Consider the following 19,759-nt stretch of genomic DNA (forward strand, 5'->3'; position numbering starts at 1 on the left):
ATGTACAAGCTGGGCTTCAAAGAGACAGAGGAACCAGAGATCAAATTGCCAACATGTGCTGGATCCTGATAAAAGCAAGAGAATTCCAGAAAAACACCTACTTCATCTTCACTGACTATGCTAAAGCCTTTGACTGCGTGGATCAAAAAAAATTGTGGAAAATTCTTAAAGAGATGGAAATACCAGACCACCTTAGCTGTCTCCTGACAAATCTATACATGGGTCAAGCAGTAAACAGCCGGAACTGGACATGAAACAACTGACTTGTTCAAAATTGGGAAAAGAGTAAGACAAGGCTGTATATTGTCACTCTGTTTATTTAACTTCTACGCAGAGTACATTATGTGAAATGTCAGGCTGGATGAATCCCAAGCTGGAATCAAGATTGTCAGCAGAAATATCAACAGCCTCAGATATGCAGATGATACCACTCTAATGGCAGAGAGTGAAGAGGAACTCAACAGCCTCTTGATGAGGGTAAAATAGGAGAGTGAAAAAGGTGGCTTGAAACTCAACATTCAAAAAATTAAGATCATGGCATCTAGTCCCATTCAGTTCAGTTCAGTCACTCAGTCGTGTCCGACTCTTTGCGACCCCATGAATCGCAGCACCCCAGGCCTCCCTGTCCATCACCAATTCCCAGAGTTCTCTCAAACTCATGTCCACTGAGTCGGTGATGCTATCCAGCCATCTCATCCTCTGCTGTCCCCTTCTTCTCCCGCCCACAATCCCTCCCAGCATCAGGGTCTTTTCCAATGAGTCAACTCTCATGAGGTGGCCAAAGTATTGGAGTTTCAGCTTTAGCATCAGTCCTTTCAGTGAACACCCAGGACTCATCTCCTTTAGGATGAACTGGTTGGACCTCCTTGCAGTCCAAGGGACTTTCAAGAGTCCTCCAACACCACAGTTCAAAAGCATCGATTCTTCAGCGCTCAGCTTTCTTCACAGTCTGACTCTCATGGGAAATAGAGGGGGAAATGGTGTCAGACTTTATTTTGAGGGGTACAAAATCACTGCAGATGGTGATTGCAGCCATGAAATTAAAAGGTGCTTACTCCTTGAAAGGAAAGTTATGACCAACATAGATAGCATATTCAAAAGCAGAGACATTACTTTGCCAACAAAGGTCTGTCTAGTCAAGGCTATGGTTTTTCCAGTAGTCATGTATGGATGTGAGAGTTGGACTGTGAAGAAAGCTGAGCGCCGAAGAATTGATGCTTTTGAACTGTGATGTTGGAGAAGACTCTTCAGAGTCCCTTGGACTGAAAGGAGGTCCAGCCAGTCCATCCTAAAGGAGATGAGTCCTGGGTGTTCACTGAAATGACTGATGCTAGTCCCATTACTTCATGGCAAATAGAAAAGAAAAAGTGGAAACAGAGATAGATTTTATTTTCTTGGATCCAAAATCACTGTGGACCGTGACTGCAGCCATAAAATTAAGAGATACTTGCTCCTTGGAAGGAAACCTATGATAAACCTCTTCAGTTTATTAAAAAGCAGAGACATCACATCACTGACAAAGGTCCATATAGTCAAAGCTATAGTTTTGCCAGTAGTCTGGTATGGATGTGAGACTTGGAACATAAAGAAGGCTGAGTGCTGTAGAATTGATGCTTTCTAACTGTGGTGCTGGAGAAGACTCTTGAGAGTCCCTTGGACAGCAAGGAGACCAAACCAGTCAATTCCCAAAGGCAATCAACCCTGAAGGACAGATGGCTGAAGCTGAAGCTCCAATCCTTTGGCCACCTGATGTAAATAACTGACTCACTGGAAAAGACCCTGATACTGGGAAAGATAGACAGCAGGAAGAGAAGGGGGGTGACAGGATGTGATGGTTGTATAGCATCACTGACTCAATGGACATGAGTTTGAGCAAACTTCGGGAGATAGCAAAGGACAAAGAACTCTTCTGTCCACTGGGTCAAAAAGAGTCAGAAGCCACTTAGCCACTAAATAACACCTTCACTATAGAGCTGAAATAGCTTCCAGTCAGACCTCAAATTCTGATGTAGCCTCTTCAACAAAAACCTACTGCCTTCCAACATGTTTTACTTCCCCCTATTGTCACTGAACAGATTTTCATTCATTTCCCAATCTAGTCCCTCAATACCTCTCAGGTGTTTTGTATTTGCGTCTTTCTTTATATAGGTTATGGACAGAAGCATCATTTTCTCATCTTGTATTGTCCTCCTCCAACACTGAACTGCTCAGCTCAGATATCATTTCATCTATCATTTCAACAAGACACTCATATCTTTGTCTCCCTTAGCAGTTTTCCCCACCATTATTTCCATCTTACCAATTCCTTGAGTAGTAAAAGGATATCAGCTTGGAGCCAATTAAATTTGGCTTTAAACTGTCTCATCACTTAAAGAGTTCCATGAATCTCTGGGCCATTAAAAATGAATGAAATAACATTTACTGAGAAGTGGTATTTAGTCAGAAGTATTATTCAAGAACATAAAGAAATTCAAAGTGGTACAAAGTGAAGCTGGAGGGACGGCTCAGTGTTTGCCCAGGTTTCCTCACCTCGAAAATGATTCTAATAATGCAGTGTTGTTATGAGGGTGAAATGAGATAAATCACCATCCATGCAGTAAACACTGAGTGACGGCATAGTTCAGGCCTTGGAAGGAACGAACAGTCTTCTCAGAAGTGAAAGACTTCTCACTGGGAGAGAATATCCCTAAATTGATCTTTCATTCTATCAAGCTACCACTCCTCTCTCATTTCTAAACGTATTAATAGAAAAGTCTAAACCCACTTCCTCTACATTCTTCCCACCTCTTAATAATCAGGCTTCTGTCCTAACCACTCCAAATTAAAACCATTCAAAGAAAAAAGTTCTTTAACAACTGAATTGCTGCTCTTTCCTCCCTTGATTTCCATGACACAGTAATCTCCCTACTTATTCTCAAACTTTAAAACTATTTATTTATCTATCTCATTCACAATCACTTCTTTCAACTCCAAACTTTGTCCAAAGAACTTTACTTAAAACTCTCTGTTCATGGATGCAATTCATATACCATCATGGCTTCAGGCCACCATAACAACAATAGCAACAACCACAAGGATAACCAAAACCTAAGGAGCATTTGCTATGTTCCAGACATTCTTTTCAGCACTTCATATGTATTAACTCATTTAATCTTCACACTCACCATATGATGCAGACACATAATTATTATCCTGGTGTTATTGGTGAAAAAAATTGAGACACAGAAACCTTTGAGTAGATAACTCAAAGCATAAACTTAAATTCTCTTAAGTTCTAAGTTCATATTTCTCTTTGTTTGACACTAGTATCTTGAACTTAGATGTTCAAAGTTAAAAGTTTATTATCTTCTCAAAGAAAGCGAAGAAAACTCAGACTGCCATTTTGAACTTTATGTTTTAATTAACAGTACCACCATTTCAAGCCAGGCTTTAGCAATACGTGAACCGTGAACTTCCTGATGTTGAAGCTGGTTTTAGAAAAGGCAGAGGAACCAGAGATCAAATTGCCAACATCCACTGGATCATCGAAAAAGCAAGAGAGTTCCAGAAAAACATCTATTTCTGCTTTATTGACTATGCCAAGGCCTTTGACTGTGCGGATTACTATAAACTGTGGAAAATTCTGAAAGAGATGGGAATACCAGACCACTTGACCTGCCTCTTGAGAAATCTGTATGCAGGACAGGAAGCAACAGTTAGAAATGGACATGGAACAATAGACTGGTTCCAAATAGGAAAAGGAGTACATCAAGGCTGTATATTGTCACCCTGCTTATTTAACTTCTATGCAGAGTACATCATGAGAAACACTGGGCTGGAAGAAACACAAGCTGGAATCAAGATTGCTGGGAGAAATATCAGTCACCTCAGATATGCAGATGACACCACCCTTATGGCAGAAAGTGAAGAGGAACTAAAAAGCCTCTTGATGAAAGTGAAAGAGGAGAGTGAAAAAGTTGGCTTAAAGCTCAACATTCAGAAAACGAAGATCATGGCATCAGGTCCCATCACTTCATGGCAAATAGATGGGGAAACAGTGGAAACAGTGTCAGACTTTATTTTTGGGGGCTCAAAATCACTGCAGATGGTGACTGCAGCCATGAAATTAAAAGACGCTTACTCCTTGGAAGGAAAGCTATGATCAACCTAGACAGCATATTCAAAAGCAGAAACATTACTTTGCCAACCAAGGTCTGTCTAGTCAAGGCTATGGTTTTTCCAGTAGTCATGTATGGATGTGAGAGTTGGACTGTGAAGAAGGCTGAGGGCCGAAGAATTGATGCTTTTGAACTGTGGTGTTAGAGAAGACTCTTGAGGGTCCCTTGGACTGCAAGGAGATCCAACCAGTCCATTCTGAAGGAGATCAGCCCTGGGATTTCTTTGGAAGGAATGATGCTAAAGCTGAAACTGCAGTACTTTGGCCACCTCATGCGAAGAGTTGACTCATTGGAAAAGACTCTGATGCTGGGAGGGATTGGGGGCAGGAGGAGAAGGGGACAACAGAGGATGAGATGGCTGGATGGCATCACCAACTCGATGGACGTGAGTCTGAGTGAACTCTGGGAAATGGTGATGGACAGGGAGGCCTGGCGCGCTGCGATTCATGGGGTGGCAAAGAGTCAGACACGACTGAGCGACTGAACTGAACTGAACTGAACTGAGGGAGGCCAGCTTGAGGCGTACACACATGTGCAGTAGCACAGGTCCCTGTGTTCAGAAGGGCCCCAGACCTGGTTTAATACTCTGTAGCCACCACCTTGAAATTCTTAATAATTTTAAACACAAGGTGCTGCATTTTCATCTTGTACTGGGTTATGTAGCTGACCCTGCCTTTAACCTCAAAATGCACCCATAGGCTTATTTTTATGCTGAAATCAAGTCAAATTGGTATCTGATGGCTCAGATAGTAAAGAATCAGCCTGCAGTGTGAGAGACCTAGGTTCCACCCCAGGGTTGGGAAGATCCCCTGGAGAAAGAAGGAAATGGCAGCCTACTACAGAATTCTTGCCTAGGAAATCCCACGGACAGGTGGGCTACACGAGTCCATGAGGTTGCAAAGAGTCAGACACAACTGAGCGACTAACACTTTCACTTTCACTTATATTTATAAAGTACCTGTTCTTGTGCTTAATACCATCACCTCTAACAAGTTTCTACTCAACTATTACTTCTGCTATCTTGAGCTTCCCTAATCTCTATTTCACTTGCAGTTTGATGATACACCTGATTACTGGCAACAGGAAATCCATGATTTGTCTATGTAGAAAGAGAATGCAGAGTATCACAGTATCATATGTGATGGAGATCAAATAAACTTTTTGATGATTTTAAATAGTGATATCTGATTTTGACAGTTTCATAAATTTGAAGAGTAAATATCATTATGTATATATGTATATATGATATTCACAAGCCTATAATGGACATTCACTTACTCAATGTTCTATCTTGAAAATAGTGATTCATTACACTGTTATTCAAATGGGGATTGAAATTAATTTACTAGCAAGTGTTGTCCACATGAAATTTTTGAAAGTACCAGTGTTGGACATCTACAAATATTAGTTAGAAACATCCTGTTTACTATGCTTCACAATTTTCCAAGTTTTTTCAAAGACTACAAAAACAATCAAAATATTTTCTTGAGTGAGTCAGCTAGCCAACTCAAGGGGAAAATGCCCACACCAGTCTCTTTCCAAACTGTCAGCCAAGTCAAACTGCAACTCAGAAAAACTTTCCAGAAAAAACATTAATGTACGGCTAAAAAGAAGATACCATAGTCCAGGACTAACAGTGAGATATATCCTAATAAAGTAGATTCCAAGAAAATGAATCCTTTGGGCATCCAGTTAAAAATACCAAACCATTTAAAAATGAGAAAAGAATTAAATTGGTCTCAGACTGTTCCACTAAAACATTCTGTACTATAAAACAGTGAAACGCCTAAAAGGTTTTCAAAGAAAACAAAACAAAACCCCAATACTTTGCAATCAACCAAACTGTTTTTTCAAGAGTCCAAATATAAAGACAACAACAAAACGTTCAGGAAATGAATTTTTTTAAAAAAGAAATAGACAACTAAAAAATAAATGGAAGAACTGTAGCAACTTGCAATGAACACTGAATCCACGTGACTGTAGGAAGAAGATGAAAACTTTTCAACTAATTAAGTATGGTTATAGAATTGAATATAAATATTTTAAAACTTGTCAACGTAGAATTAATTCATTTAACAAAAGTTGGTTAGAAAATAGGTAAAAATAGGAAGACGGTGTGAATACTTCAATCTTCTCATCTTTTATAGCCACAAGTCAAAAGATAGTTTTAAATCTAACAGTAATAATATTAACTAACATTTGCTGACTGTATACCATGTGCCAGGCATTGCATAGAGTACACAGCATGAATTATATAATAAAATTCTTCATAATAACCCTAAGTGAAAAGCCATTTATTACCTCCATATTATAGATAATGTAACAGAGGCTTTAAAAAACTTGTTCAGAATACATTAGTCTGTAGATGGTGAAGCCAGATTCAAATACAGATATCCTGATTCCAGGGGCCACACACATTAGAATACGTTATACACTTAAAGATATAAAACTAAAGACCATATAATCTGCTTTAACTGAGTGATAAAGGGAAGAGAGAAGACATAGAGAAGTGAAAATATACTAGTTTCACCAAAAGTATGTATAATGTGCTAATATATGTGAAGGAAAAAAATGAATACCTGGGCAATATATTTGTCATATTCATGGAAAACTGTACATAATTCCTTGGCAACACATTAGGAATCTCACCAAGTTGTTTTTAATTCCTACAAAGAACTACACAGTTTCAAAATATTATAATTTATTTTCTTAGGATCTATTGATAAGGATTGCATTGTCAGGACAGACTAAATTAACCTATAGTAACAACCTCAAAATTACATCAACTGGAAAAAGAAAAGGTTCAATTTGTATTCATGTCTCATATGTGTTACAGATCAGGAGGGGGCCTCTGCTCAGCACAACCACTCTGGGAGCTGTGCTACCTGGGCAACCACCATCTCAAATATCACAGATCACAGTGCCTGAGAGTGTTCTATAAGATGCCTCACCAGCAGTTAATGCTTGGTCCAGAAATCACAAATGAAACCTCTACTTACAACTCTTTGGCCAAAATCATTACATGATTCAATCCAACTACAAAAGCACCAGTAAATACAATCCCAGAATCACCAGAAGGGGGCAGACAGCACTAATGATTACCATGTAAGCATTTAGTTTGCTGCCACATTCTTCTTACTACAAATAATGCCACAATAAATATTCTTGTTAAAAAACTTTGACCACATGTACACATGCATCTATATTATAAATTCTTAGAGTGGAATAGCTGGTCAGAAAACATGTCCATTTTAATGCAGATGAGTATTATTAAATTTCCTTCAACAAGGTTTTTGTTTTGTTTTGTTTTTAATTTACATTTCTTTAATAATGATTGTGGGCTTCCTTGGCAGCTCAGACAGTAAAGAATCTGCCTGCAATGTGGGAGATCCAGGTTTGAGCTCTGGGTCGGGAAGATTCCCTGGAGAAGGGAACGGTTACCCACTCCAGTATTCTTCCCTGATTGAGAATCTATGCCAGATTCATTTTTACTTTTAAATCTCATTCACGTGAGATTTGATTCTTTAAATGAGTAATGTAAATACGCAGCTTCCTTTGCTTTCTCCAGATGGCCAGAGAATTAGCTGCTTCAATACAAGTTACTGAGCAATCTTCCACAAGCAATTTTCCCTTGTGGTGGTTGGGAAATCATACACGAGTTGAACATGAGCATTTGAGTCTATCTCCTAAATCACCATTATGTGATACTGATCTATCGCTAGTGCCAATGTCACACCAGTATAGTCACTAAGGTTTTATAATACATTTGATAATCTATTAATACTAGAGTTAGCCCATATTAATTATCTTCTTTTTCCAAATTATCTTGATTATTCATGTAATTATCTAATAAATTTTCTCAAAATTTTACATTAGCTTACCTAGTTCCAGAAAATACCACTGTTATTTTTATAAGGATTCATAAATGCAGATAAATTTTCACCTTTTAAAAATTATCAAAACAGAAGGTATATATTTTCCTATGTTTAACTGTTCCTTTGTACTCCCAGTTGAGTTTCGGAGTCTTCTTTGGAGTAGTTCTATAAATTTTTATTTACCTTAGAAGTGAAAGTGACATCACTCAGTCATGTCCAACTCTTTGCAACTCGGTGGACTGTAGCCCACCAGGCTTCTCTGTCCCTGGGATTCTCCAGGCAAGAGTATTGGAGTGGGTTGCCATTTCCTTCTCCAAGGGATCTTCCCAGCCCAGGGATCAAACCTGGGTCTCCTGCATTGCAAGCAGACGCTTTACCCTCTGAGCCACCAGGGAGGCCCAAAGTGAAAGTGAAAGTCGTTCCGTTGTGTCCGACTCTTTGTGACCCCAATGACTGCACAGTCCATGGAACTCTCCAGGCAAGACTACTGGAGTGGGTAGCCTTTCCCTTCTGCAGGGGATCTTCCCAACCCAGGGGTCGAACCCAGGTCTCCTGCATTGCAGGCAGATTCTTTTCCAGCTGAGCCACAAGGGAAGCTCAATATTTCTTTGAGCCCCCTTTTTGGGGGAGGGGGCAAGAATAGTGGAGTGGGTTGCCATTTCTTTCTCCAGGAGATCTTCCTGACCAAGGGATTGAACCCAGGTCTCCCACATTGCAGGCAGACGCTTTACAGTCTGAGCCACCAGGGAAGTGCTATGTAATTTCTCTTTGTTTTTGTTATTGCTGTTGCTTTCACAAATCAGCTCTTGCTTTCACTATATATTAATCACAATTGACATATGTATCTTCAGTATTTAAACTGAGTACATTTTGCTTTAAGGTTTTCGAGAAGCTCTTTGGTTTGTGTGCATTTAATGAGAAGACTGGCTGACTTCTTAAGCTTCCTGACTGAAGACAGCGGCAGTGCCTCTGCACACAAAGCACAGATGTGACCAAAATGCTGAGAGCTCTATTTTCCACTGTGTTCTCCAGAGACAATACTGGGTAAATAGATGTCTCTGGAACAGATTACTGAACGTTTTCATGTGTAGAAAAAGCTGAAAGGATCAAGCATAAATGTAATGTTAATATTCCAGACAGATTTAACTTCAGTCTGAATGTTACTGGATTTATGTACACCTCCAGACATTGATTCACTTTAAAAAAATACTTTTAATAATTTTTGCATTGTAAATCTTAGTTGAATCAAAGATTCTACCTTATTTGGAAGTTTGCTATCCAAGAAAAGGCTTATTTTTAATGGCAATTCATTTTACTTCATCAACAGTATTTGGATCCAAAATCTCTGATGCCTTGTAACATTTATTCAGAGTGACACAAGCAATTATGGTATTTTAGAACTAAAGAAAAAAAAAATACATTCATCTTTTAGAGCATTTTTTTTTCTCAACCATGGAAAAGAATTAGGGGAATGACACAGGGGAGATTTTTTAAAATAAAACAGTACCACTTCTGCTTCCCATGACCTTAATTCCTTGCCCACAAATGGCAGTCACTTTTTAGTGAGATGCTGTGTCATTACCCAGGCGTGGCATGGAAAAGAAAGGGGTAGGGAGGTTCTCAGGTTTCCCTGGTGACTCACAGCAGTAGAGAATCCACCTGCAATCCAGGAGACCCTGGTTTGATCCCTGGGTTAAGAAGATCCCCTGGAGAAGGAAGTGGCAACCCACTCCAGTATTTTTGCCTGGAGAATCCCAAGGAAAGAGTAGTCTAGTGGGCTATAATACATAGGGTCACAAAGAGTTGGACACAACTCAGTGACTAAACAACAACAGGGAGGTTCTCAACCACTTCTCCTGGGATTATATAGCAAAAGAAAGGAAGACCTAGGAGCACGGTGATTTATTGGCATCACAGTACTGATGGCAGTAAGTACAATACTTCTCCCTTGACTGGCAACTCCTTCCACCCTACCATACCTGTATTCAATGATGTTAGGAAAGATGACATAACCAGAATCAAAGTTACCAAAAGGCTTTTCTGGTACCACTTGCTTTTCACCAACACACATCACGAATAAAACTAACTATTCTTTCCTCTAGTACTGAGCTTCTCTGTCAGCTCAGTTGGTGGAGTCTGCCTGCAATGCAGGAGACCCGGGTTCAGTCCCTGGGTTGGGAAGATCCCCTGGAGAAGGAAATGGCAACCCACTCGTGTATTCCTACCTGGCAAGTCCCATAGACAGAGGAGCCTGGTAGGCTACAGTCCATGGGGTCCCAAGAGTCAGACATAACTTACCATATCTAAAGAACTGTTCATAAAACTAGCGCAGCTCATAAGTGCTAACACCGAACATCTTAGTGTTGCTTTATGTTTCATGCATGGCTGTTACGTCCCCAGCCAGATTACGAGCTCCATTACAGAAGGAAACCAAGCATATTCATTTCTGTCTTCCCAGCGCCTAACGTAGTTCCTTCCACATTCTTATTTTCACCAAGTATTTCTAGAATTAAACTCAACCCAAAGCTATATCCAAGAATCATATTAAAGTCTGAGTACAAATGACTCAAATATATCAGATAATTACATTATAAAGTTCAGTTTTAAATGAATGAAGGTCTCTCTGCAGGCTCTTCTATTTAATTCATGACATTTTTCAAAGTATACTATATCAGAAGGAATTATGTCCATTAATTACTTTGACTACCTTTTCCTTTCATAAAAACATTAACCTAATCTTTGCATCTTTACCTTTATATCTTTTATAAAGAACCAATTCATCTTATGTTAAACTTCCAAACCATCTTAATTCCATCAATACCTTTTGCATTGTACAACGTAAACATAATTCTCCTCTTCTCTTTTTTCAGACTTAGTATGATTATTAATTTATTAATTATACTACATCACTGCAAATGTACATAGTTATGTGCATGCTCAGTTGCTAAGTCACGCCCAACTCTTTGCAACCTCACAGACAGTAGCCCACCAGGCTCCTCTGTCCACGGGATTTTCATAGCAAGAACACTCAAGTGGGGTACCATTTCCTTCTCCAGGGAATCTTCCCAACCCAGGGATCAAACGCACGTCTCCTCCATCTCCTGCATCACAGGCAGATTTTTTACTGCTGAGCCAGCAGGGAAACCCAGTGTTTGTAAATGCCTAATACTAGGAAGAAACAATGAATACTGAGCTATTTCATAGGTTATCTCTAAAGAGTACAATACAAAAAAGCACAGGGAATGAAAAAAAAAAAAAACTTCTCTGTTCCTCCCTGTGTGTCTTCATGGACTGAATCTCGCAGCGTGGGACCAGAAAAGAAAGACCAGGAGGACAGAAAAAGGAAACAGCAGCCATGGCTCCTGACATCACTCATGAGGTTAAGGTAAACATCCAGAGTTCTCTCTCTGACTGAATTGACTCAAATGGATTTATCAAAAGAGCCTGTCAAAATCTGTAATTGTGCACTTCTCTTAGCTGGAATGGTACATCTCTTCACCTTCTTACGTCCCTACTCTCATCTTATGTTTCTAAACAGATAACTTCTTACTATCATAGTAAACAGAACATGGGAAACAAGCTAATAATAGCCCCCATACATCCCCAAATTTCATATTCTAGTTAAGAGTATAAAGGCAGAATCTTATAATATACATACCCTGTTCAAAGCTCCCAGGACCAATTTGTGAATATCATTTCTGAAACACTGCTTTTCAATCATATTTAGCTTATGCTGATATTCAGTATCTTCCCTGTATTCTTCTGGGATGCCTAAATGTAAAATAAATACAAATCATTTTCTCATAACAGATTTAGGCTGAATAGAATGTCATTTCTTAGGAATGATTATAATTAACCCAACAATACATATGTTGTACCTTTTTCTAACCCATGGTTCTTTATCAAAGAAATAACTCTAAAGTTTAAGAAATTTTTTAAAATTGTTCATCACTGAATATAAAATAAATATACTGCATGTGGATGTTTACTGAATTTAAAGTAGCAAGAAGCTACCATGGTGGAACAATTTTCTGGAACCAACAATCTCTTTTTTGTGTATTAACAAATAGTCTTGTACTCATTACAAGAAGCTAGATTTTTATGTAATGGTGGATGATTTTTAAAAAGTTCAAAGTTATTTGGACTCTAACATAAAAACATCAGATATGAAAACTAGACATAAAAGAGTAGCAGGAAGAACAGTGGAAAATTCAGCATTATGACGGTAATGAACATGCAGTTTTATCAAAAGTCCTCTAAGGCTGTATGAAAGTATTAAGTAACTTAAAGAAAACGTACTTTATTAAGCTATATTGTAGCTGAACTATCCCAAAATGGTTGAAAAACAGGAAGTCAAAAAATATTGAACATATACAGAGCATATAATAGAGCAAGAAAGTAAAATAATTGTGAATAATGTTTCTAAAATCTATGACTATAGAAATGATTATTAATAAATACCTCATAATCTTTCATTTCAGTAATTTGCAGTAATAAAAGTTATAAGTTGGCTGCATGTAAGTTTTCATTTACTTAACAAAAATTTGAATGCCCACAATACATGCAAAGGATTTTGCCGCATGCTAAGAATACCACAATGAATTTGACAGGCATGATTTTCACCCTCCTGGAACATTCAGTGCTCATTTTAAAATTTATTCAAATAGATCCTGACATTCGCTACAGCTGTATGACCTTGGACAAGCCACTTAAACCCTTAGTGTCTCATTTTCAGTGACCAAGACCACATTAATTTCTAAAGCTGCCTATTATATCACAAGGAGATGCAACCATTAAAAGCAGTCCTGTTGAAATGTAAAAGCTTCATGCCAAATGTAAGGAGTCTTACTAACTGTCTTTCTTACATTAAGACCAAATGAACGCTCCCAAAATTTCATCTCTGGTCTTTGCCATATCACTTGAGGTTCTACTATCCAGAATCGATATCATTTCCTTACCAGATAATAGTCCTTTAAACTGTTTGAACTGAAAACTTTTTGAAGAGGGGATCCGTAGCCTAATCATCTCCAGATTACCAAGAGTTCCAAGCACAGCTCTTTAGGTATAACAGCTGTTCAACAGCCACTTGTTGCACAAATGTGTCTTTAGAAAGCACCCATTCAGATTCAGGCTGGTACTGGTGCTAAGTTGCTTCAGTCATGTCCGACTCTCTGTGAACCCCAAGGACTGAAATCTGCCAGGCTCCACTGTCCATGGGACTCTCGAGGCAAGAATACTGGAGTGTGTTGCCATGCCCTCCTCCAGGAGATCTTCCCGACCCAGAGATCGAACCCACGTCTCTTAAGTCTCCTGCATCGGCAGGAGGGTTCTTTACACTAGCACCATCTGGAAAGCCCCTAACTCAGGCTGCCTCGGGTGAAAACCTTCCATTATATAAGCTGTGACCTTAAAATCTCTGTATCTTATGTCTCAGTTTCGTCATTGATAAAATGGTGGGGGGCGGGGAGAGGGGGTAGAATCTGACTGATGGGTTGCTATGAGAATTTTAAAATTTTATATGAAATACTTTGAATAATGCCTTACACATTTGTTATTAACTAAATATAAATGAATCAGTTTTAATAGTTTCATAACCTCTTGAAGTATCTCCTCTGCAAAGTAAACAAATTCAGTTTCTCCTACTGTTTGGCTTTATATTCATAATCACTTTCCTCTGTACACTTCCCAATATGCATATGTCCTTTCCTAAAGAATTTTGCACTGTTTCCTCTAGAACTGACACAAGACAAGAAAAAACAAGTCAAATGATATTTATTAAAATAAGTAGGTCTTCAGTATTATTCTTTTAAAGCACAGGCTCAATCACTTTAATAAGTTATGTTATAAAAAAGGAGGAAGTGAACAGTACCAGATTGAAAGCAATTTAAGTGACATAATACTAGATGCAATATGTGCTCATGAATTAGATACTAAATTACACAAATTTGCTATATGCACATCTGCTACAATTAATAGTTTTAATATGGTTTAGGTAATAATTATACCCATGTACATCTAAACATCTTATAAGTACCTACTTCAACTTAACATGTCAAAACCATAATCATATTCAACCTTAAAACTACTGGGGTATTGATATTATGGTAACTCCCTGACATACTGAATCATATGCTACAGATGGTATATGCTCAGTTGTTTCAGTCATGTCCAACTCTCTGCGACCCTATGGACTACAGCCCGCCAGGCTCCTCTGTCCATGAGATTCTCCAGGCAAGAAGACTAAAATGGATTGTCACGTCCTCCTCCAGGATATATTCCCAACCCCTAACTACAGGATGGTATAGGATGGCATAATTACAGCCTGATAGAATATGGTTATTTGTGTGGTGTGCTATGGTAATACAGTATGTTACCACAGAGTGAAGTAGATGATTAAGCCTTTACCTATTAGAGAAATATATTTATATATTGATACGCTTGTAAGGTCAATAAAGCATAAATAGACCTTATAAGCATAGTTTATTGACCATGCCAAAGCCTTTGCCTGTGTGGATCACTATAAACTGTGGAAAATTCTGAAAGAAATGGGAATACCAGACCACCTGACCTGCCTCTTGAGAAACCTATATGCAGGTCGGAAAGCAACAGTTAGAAATGGACATGGAACAATAGACTGGTTCCAAATAGGAAAAGGAGTACATCAGGGCTGTATATTGTCACCCTGCTTATTTAACTTCTATGCAGAGTACATCATGAGAAACACTGGGCTGGAAGAAACACAAGCTGGAATCAAGATTGCCGGGAGAAATATCAGTCACCTCAGATATGCAGATGACACCACCCTTATGGTAGAAAGTGAAGAGGAACTAAAGAGCCTCTTGATGAAAGTGAAAGAAGAGAGTGAAAAAATTGGCTTAAAGCTCAATATTCAGAAAACGAAGATCATAGCATCTGGTCCCATCACTTCATTGCAAATAGATGGGGAAACAGTGGAAACAGTGTCAGACTTTATTTTTTTGGGCTCCAAAATCACTGCAGATGGTGACTGCAGCCATGAAATTAAAAGACGCTTACTCCTTGAAGGAAAGTTATGACCAACCTAGATAGCATATTCAAAAGCAGAGACATTACTTTGCCAACAAAGGTCCATCTAGTCAAGGCTATGGTTTTTCCAGTGGTCATGTACGGATGTGAGAGTTGGACTGTGAAGAAAGTTGAGCACCAAAGAATTGATGCTTTTGAACTGTGGTGTTGGAGAAGACTCTTGAGAGTCCCTTGGACTGCAAGGAGATCCAACCAGTCCATTCTAAAGGAGTTCAGTCCTGGGAGTTCATTGGAAGGACTGATGCTGAAGCTGACACTCCAATACTTTGGCCACCTCATGCAAAGTGTTGACTCATCGGAAAAGACCCTGATGCTTGGAGGGATTGGGGGCGGGAGGAGAAGGGGACTACAGATGGCTGGATGGCATCACCGACTCAACGGACATGAGTTTGAGTGAACTCCGGGAGTTGCTGATGGACAGGGAGGCCTGGCGTGCTGTGATTCATGGGGTCGCAAAGTCAGACATGACTGAGTGACTGAACTGGAACTGCATGCTTATAAGGTATGTTTATTAATATATATTTTCATATATAAAGTATCACCATGAATTTATATCATTTTCAAGGATACCTGTTTAATATACCTAAAAACATTATAAAACTATGATTTATCATTTAAATACATCATTTCATACATATCAACGTCACTTCAGGATCATCTCAGAAGAATAAAAGAAATTCTATATTCAAAACTTACTTCTTAACTAAAATAGTATTATTTAATTAACAGACAATTCTGAATGTCTTTTGGTTATCTTTAAAACTCAAAACCACTCTCAGAAGAATAAGGTTAACATCTTTAAAGATAATCAAAAGGATTTTGTTTGCTTTTTACAATCTATAACATTTTTTAAAAACTCTTAATAATATCCAAGCAAAATTATGTCTGTTAAATTATATCTCAAAAGTTGTTCGACGATTTGAATGGGACATGATTCAATTCAAAATTTACTGAATTTTTGTCCAAGTTTCCAGGGGATTAAAAGAAAAAATGACTAAAGAAAGCCCTTTCCTTGAAAAATTCTATACTCTTATACTCAGAAATATAAATACCAATATGACTACAGAAAATGGTAGGTTTAGGAAGATTTCATTTAAAAGGATGAAAAAAATGAACTTCAAAAGTACTAGAACTCTCACATAGCAAAATAATAATAACATCCCTGATATTCAGCAGTCAGAAAATCGCATCACAGGTGCCTCCTAATCACCTCCCAAACGCATCGTCTCCTGCTTTCTTGGCTGGGCTTCCACTGTGTCTCATCTGGCCATCTAGCCTCCAGCCTAGTCTCCTTGCAGGAGGCTCTCCCCTGCCCATCATGCTCCACACCATACTACTGCTGTTATAAATGGCAGCTTTAGTTATGACACTGCAACTTTCAAACACCTTTAATAAAATTTTTGATTTGACTTGCATTAAAAAAAGCACAAACTGCTGTCTTCTGTTCAAGGCCCTCCCTCTCAGCCTCTGCCCATCCTGCCACATTCACCCCCAGGCACTGCTCTCCTCAACACCATGCTCCACTCATCCCAGACCATGTGTTCTTTCTCTTTCTGCTTGAAATGTCCCTCCTGGCCTTTTTACCAGCTCAGCCTTACTCACCTATCAACTGCAAACATTTTCCCTCTAGTTTTATTTTTGGGCTAGTGCAAAGATTTAAATTTGGTTGGCAGAAACCAGTCCTTTAACTTTTGCCTAGAAAGTTGATATTTCATGAAAAGTCAAAAAATTCATTTACAATGACAGCTCTTCCCGCCATCAATTATGTAACTTACCTGGAACTATAAAATGTAACATAGCTCGAAGTGCTTCCAGCTGCACTGATAATGACGTCTCATGACTTTTCATGACTGTTATTATTTTGGGGACCACTGCTGCCATTGTATCCAGGGAAGTGCTACTGGAGATATAATATTGAAATGCTTATCAAAAGTCCAACCTGGTTCCAATACAAAGACCAATTTGAAACAAGTACAAGAAAACAGAACTATTTTATCAGAAAAGGCTATGTGAACTCAGTAATATGAGCAAACACAATTTAAATTCTTTTTCGGTTAAACTTTGACTTCAAGAAGTTAAATTCACAGTAAATTGGGAAGTCTTTTACTTAGTTTCCCAGAACTAACAACCTCCTTTTGATCTGCACAGGGTCATTGGCAACAACCCCTGAAAAGAAGGTATTATTTGCATTTTCTAGGTAGAGAATTTAGGCTGGTAGAGGTTAATCAAGGTCCTTTCACTGGAACATGACAGAGCCAGGGCTGGAATGCAAACTCTGACCGCCAAGTCCAGAGAGCTGTTTACAGCATAACTACCTGCCCTTTCCTGATTAACACCATTGGACTTCCTGTGTGGTAGTCTTCATTAGTTTTATCTGCACTAAAGTCTTGGTTTCTCTAAGGCATTTTAGCTATTATTTAACATATACAAATGTATGTTAATCTACACATAAATGTAGATGTCAGTAGGTCCTACCAAATTTAATAGAGGCAGCCCTTGCTTTTACATAGTACCATATGGACTAAAACTTCTGCATATCAGATCTGGGTCCTCACTTTGCATGGGTCTATGGTTACTGACATACAGTCCCTCTTTACCATCTTAAAGTCCCAGTTTAAACACATCCCCTCTTTGCAGCCTCTCTCCTTTGGTCACCCTAGCTTGATTCACCATACCCTATGATTTTACACATCCCTGTCACTGAATTATCACACTATATTGTAATTATCTCCTTAAAAATGAGATTTTTAGGGGCAGACACATTGTCATAGTTAACTCTGAATCCCCAGTACTGGAAATTTATGCATTTTACATATGAGGAAACAGCCAGAAGGATTAATTGCCCAGAATCTACAACCTCTTAAACTGTCCATTATTCCACTGTATTTTTCCCTCCTTATAAAGGTTTACACACTGACAGGACAATAAACAATCACAGTTTAACATAAACTTTTCATTTAAATGTCAAGAACAACATTTAAAAAGAGAGATATTGTTTAAAGTTATGATATACAAACATAAATAGATAAGCTGGACTTAAATTATTACACATATTACATTAAAAACAATGTATTTTTACATTAAAAAACAATGTAATGCTGTTCATTCTAAGTCTGTAAACATGTTACATACAGTTTATCCTGCTACATGCATTTCACTTAGTCATATTTGAAAGTGAAAGTGTTAGTCATTCAGTCATTTCTGACTCTCTGAGACCCCAGGCTCCTCTGTCCATGGAACTCTCCAGGCAAGAATACTGGAGTAGGTAGCCATTCCCTTCTCCAGAGGAACTTCCCAATCCAGGGATCAAACCTGGGTCTCCTGCCTAGGAGGCAGATTTTTTACCATCTGAGCCAACAGGGAAGCCCTATTAATATTTAATACCTGTTAGCAAAAACAGTTACATTTTATTGGGGGCTTAAAACAGCACCAGTCATTTTCCTAAATCTTTTGTTCAAACTTATTTAATCTTTACATTATAAGCTAAAAACTTATGAATTTGTTATTATTATTCCTCATCACCAATGAGGATTCTGAAGTTGAGAGATCAAATAGTTGACTCAAACTAGTGGGAAAACCAGGACTCAAGATCAGTTTTTACTGCAACATCTGTGCCATTTGACACAGGACAGTTTTCTAATGCTCTTTTTTTGTTTGAAATTTATTTAGACTATGTCAAAGTTACCTCACATTCTTTGACCTAATAAAGTACAAAAATGTGCTGAGCACATCCTTCAGGAGGAGATAACCCTCTGTATTAATTCAGTTTTAGTCTTTTAAACAAATTTTAGATAAATTCCACTCCCCTTCCCTCCCCACCCCACCACTACTTGTCATTCTACCCCAAACCTGCATTATCCATCCCCAGATAAATGATACGGTCTCTCTGTGCTACAAACTAGACATATAATCTTCACATCTCTGTGCTTGAACTAAAAGTGTTAAATGCTTCCCCAAGTAAGGAATGAGAGCAGGAAGAAAAGACAAAGCTAATTCTAATGAATGAATATTGATAAATATTAGTTGTGAGAAAGCAACAATTAGAAGCCACATCCTATCTTCTACATAACAAAATTTTAAAAATTGTTTAAGGTTATGTGCTATATAAGCACCATTTTTCAAAACACAGTCAATACCAATCATAAAGCACAAAAGCAAATTTTCAACATATTTCTATATGTAAATAAAATAAGTCTATGCATTACTGACATGAGATTATGTTGCAAAATGTCTCCATCTTCAAATGCCCTGTTTTTCTTTTTATTCTTACAATTATGCTCAAAATATTGATATTCTACCTGGTCCAATATTATATATTCTACATAAATTCATAAATATTTCTTACCTTTCTTCAAAAAGATGATTTAGCATTTTACAGCCACTTTCAGCCACTTCAGGAGAATGCATATGCTTCTGCATTAACTCCAATACATTCAGATATATTCCTTTTGACAACAGGATCTTTCTAAAATTAACTACAAGATTTTTTAAACATTACTTGAATAAATGAAAGGACATTGTCATAACCTTGCAATAAGACACATACTATTAAAGATAATCAAAGTTCATCAGAATGTGTATACAACAATATATTAATTTACATTTCAGTAACAACTTAAATATCATTAATTTTTTTCTTTAAGATATATACGATTTCCAATT

General features: G+C 38.0%; 1 protein-coding gene across 2 annotated transcripts in view; it reads right to left on the reverse strand.

Annotated features, from left to right (window-relative positions):
- The window catches only part of LRRK2 (leucine rich repeat kinase 2), a 213,323-nt gene that overhangs the window by 153,273 nt on the left and 40,291 nt on the right, over window positions 1-19,759 (reverse strand). For both annotated transcript variants that reach the window (XM_018047920.1, XM_018047919.1), the window contains 3 exons: window positions 19,443-19,572; window positions 16,873-16,997; window positions 11,691-11,803 (listed from right to left, as the gene is read on the reverse strand). In XM_018047920.1, coding sequence (XP_017903409.1) covers window positions 11,691-11,803; window positions 16,873-16,997; window positions 19,443-19,572 — 368 coding nt within the window. The remainder of the gene's footprint in view (window positions 1-11,690; window positions 11,804-16,872; window positions 16,998-19,442; window positions 19,573-19,759) is intronic.

This window comes from Capra hircus, chromosome 5 (assembly GCF_001704415.2).
Source record: "Capra hircus breed San Clemente chromosome 5, ASM170441v1, whole genome shotgun sequence".
NCBI lineage: Eukaryota > Metazoa > Chordata > Mammalia > Artiodactyla > Bovidae > Capra > Capra hircus.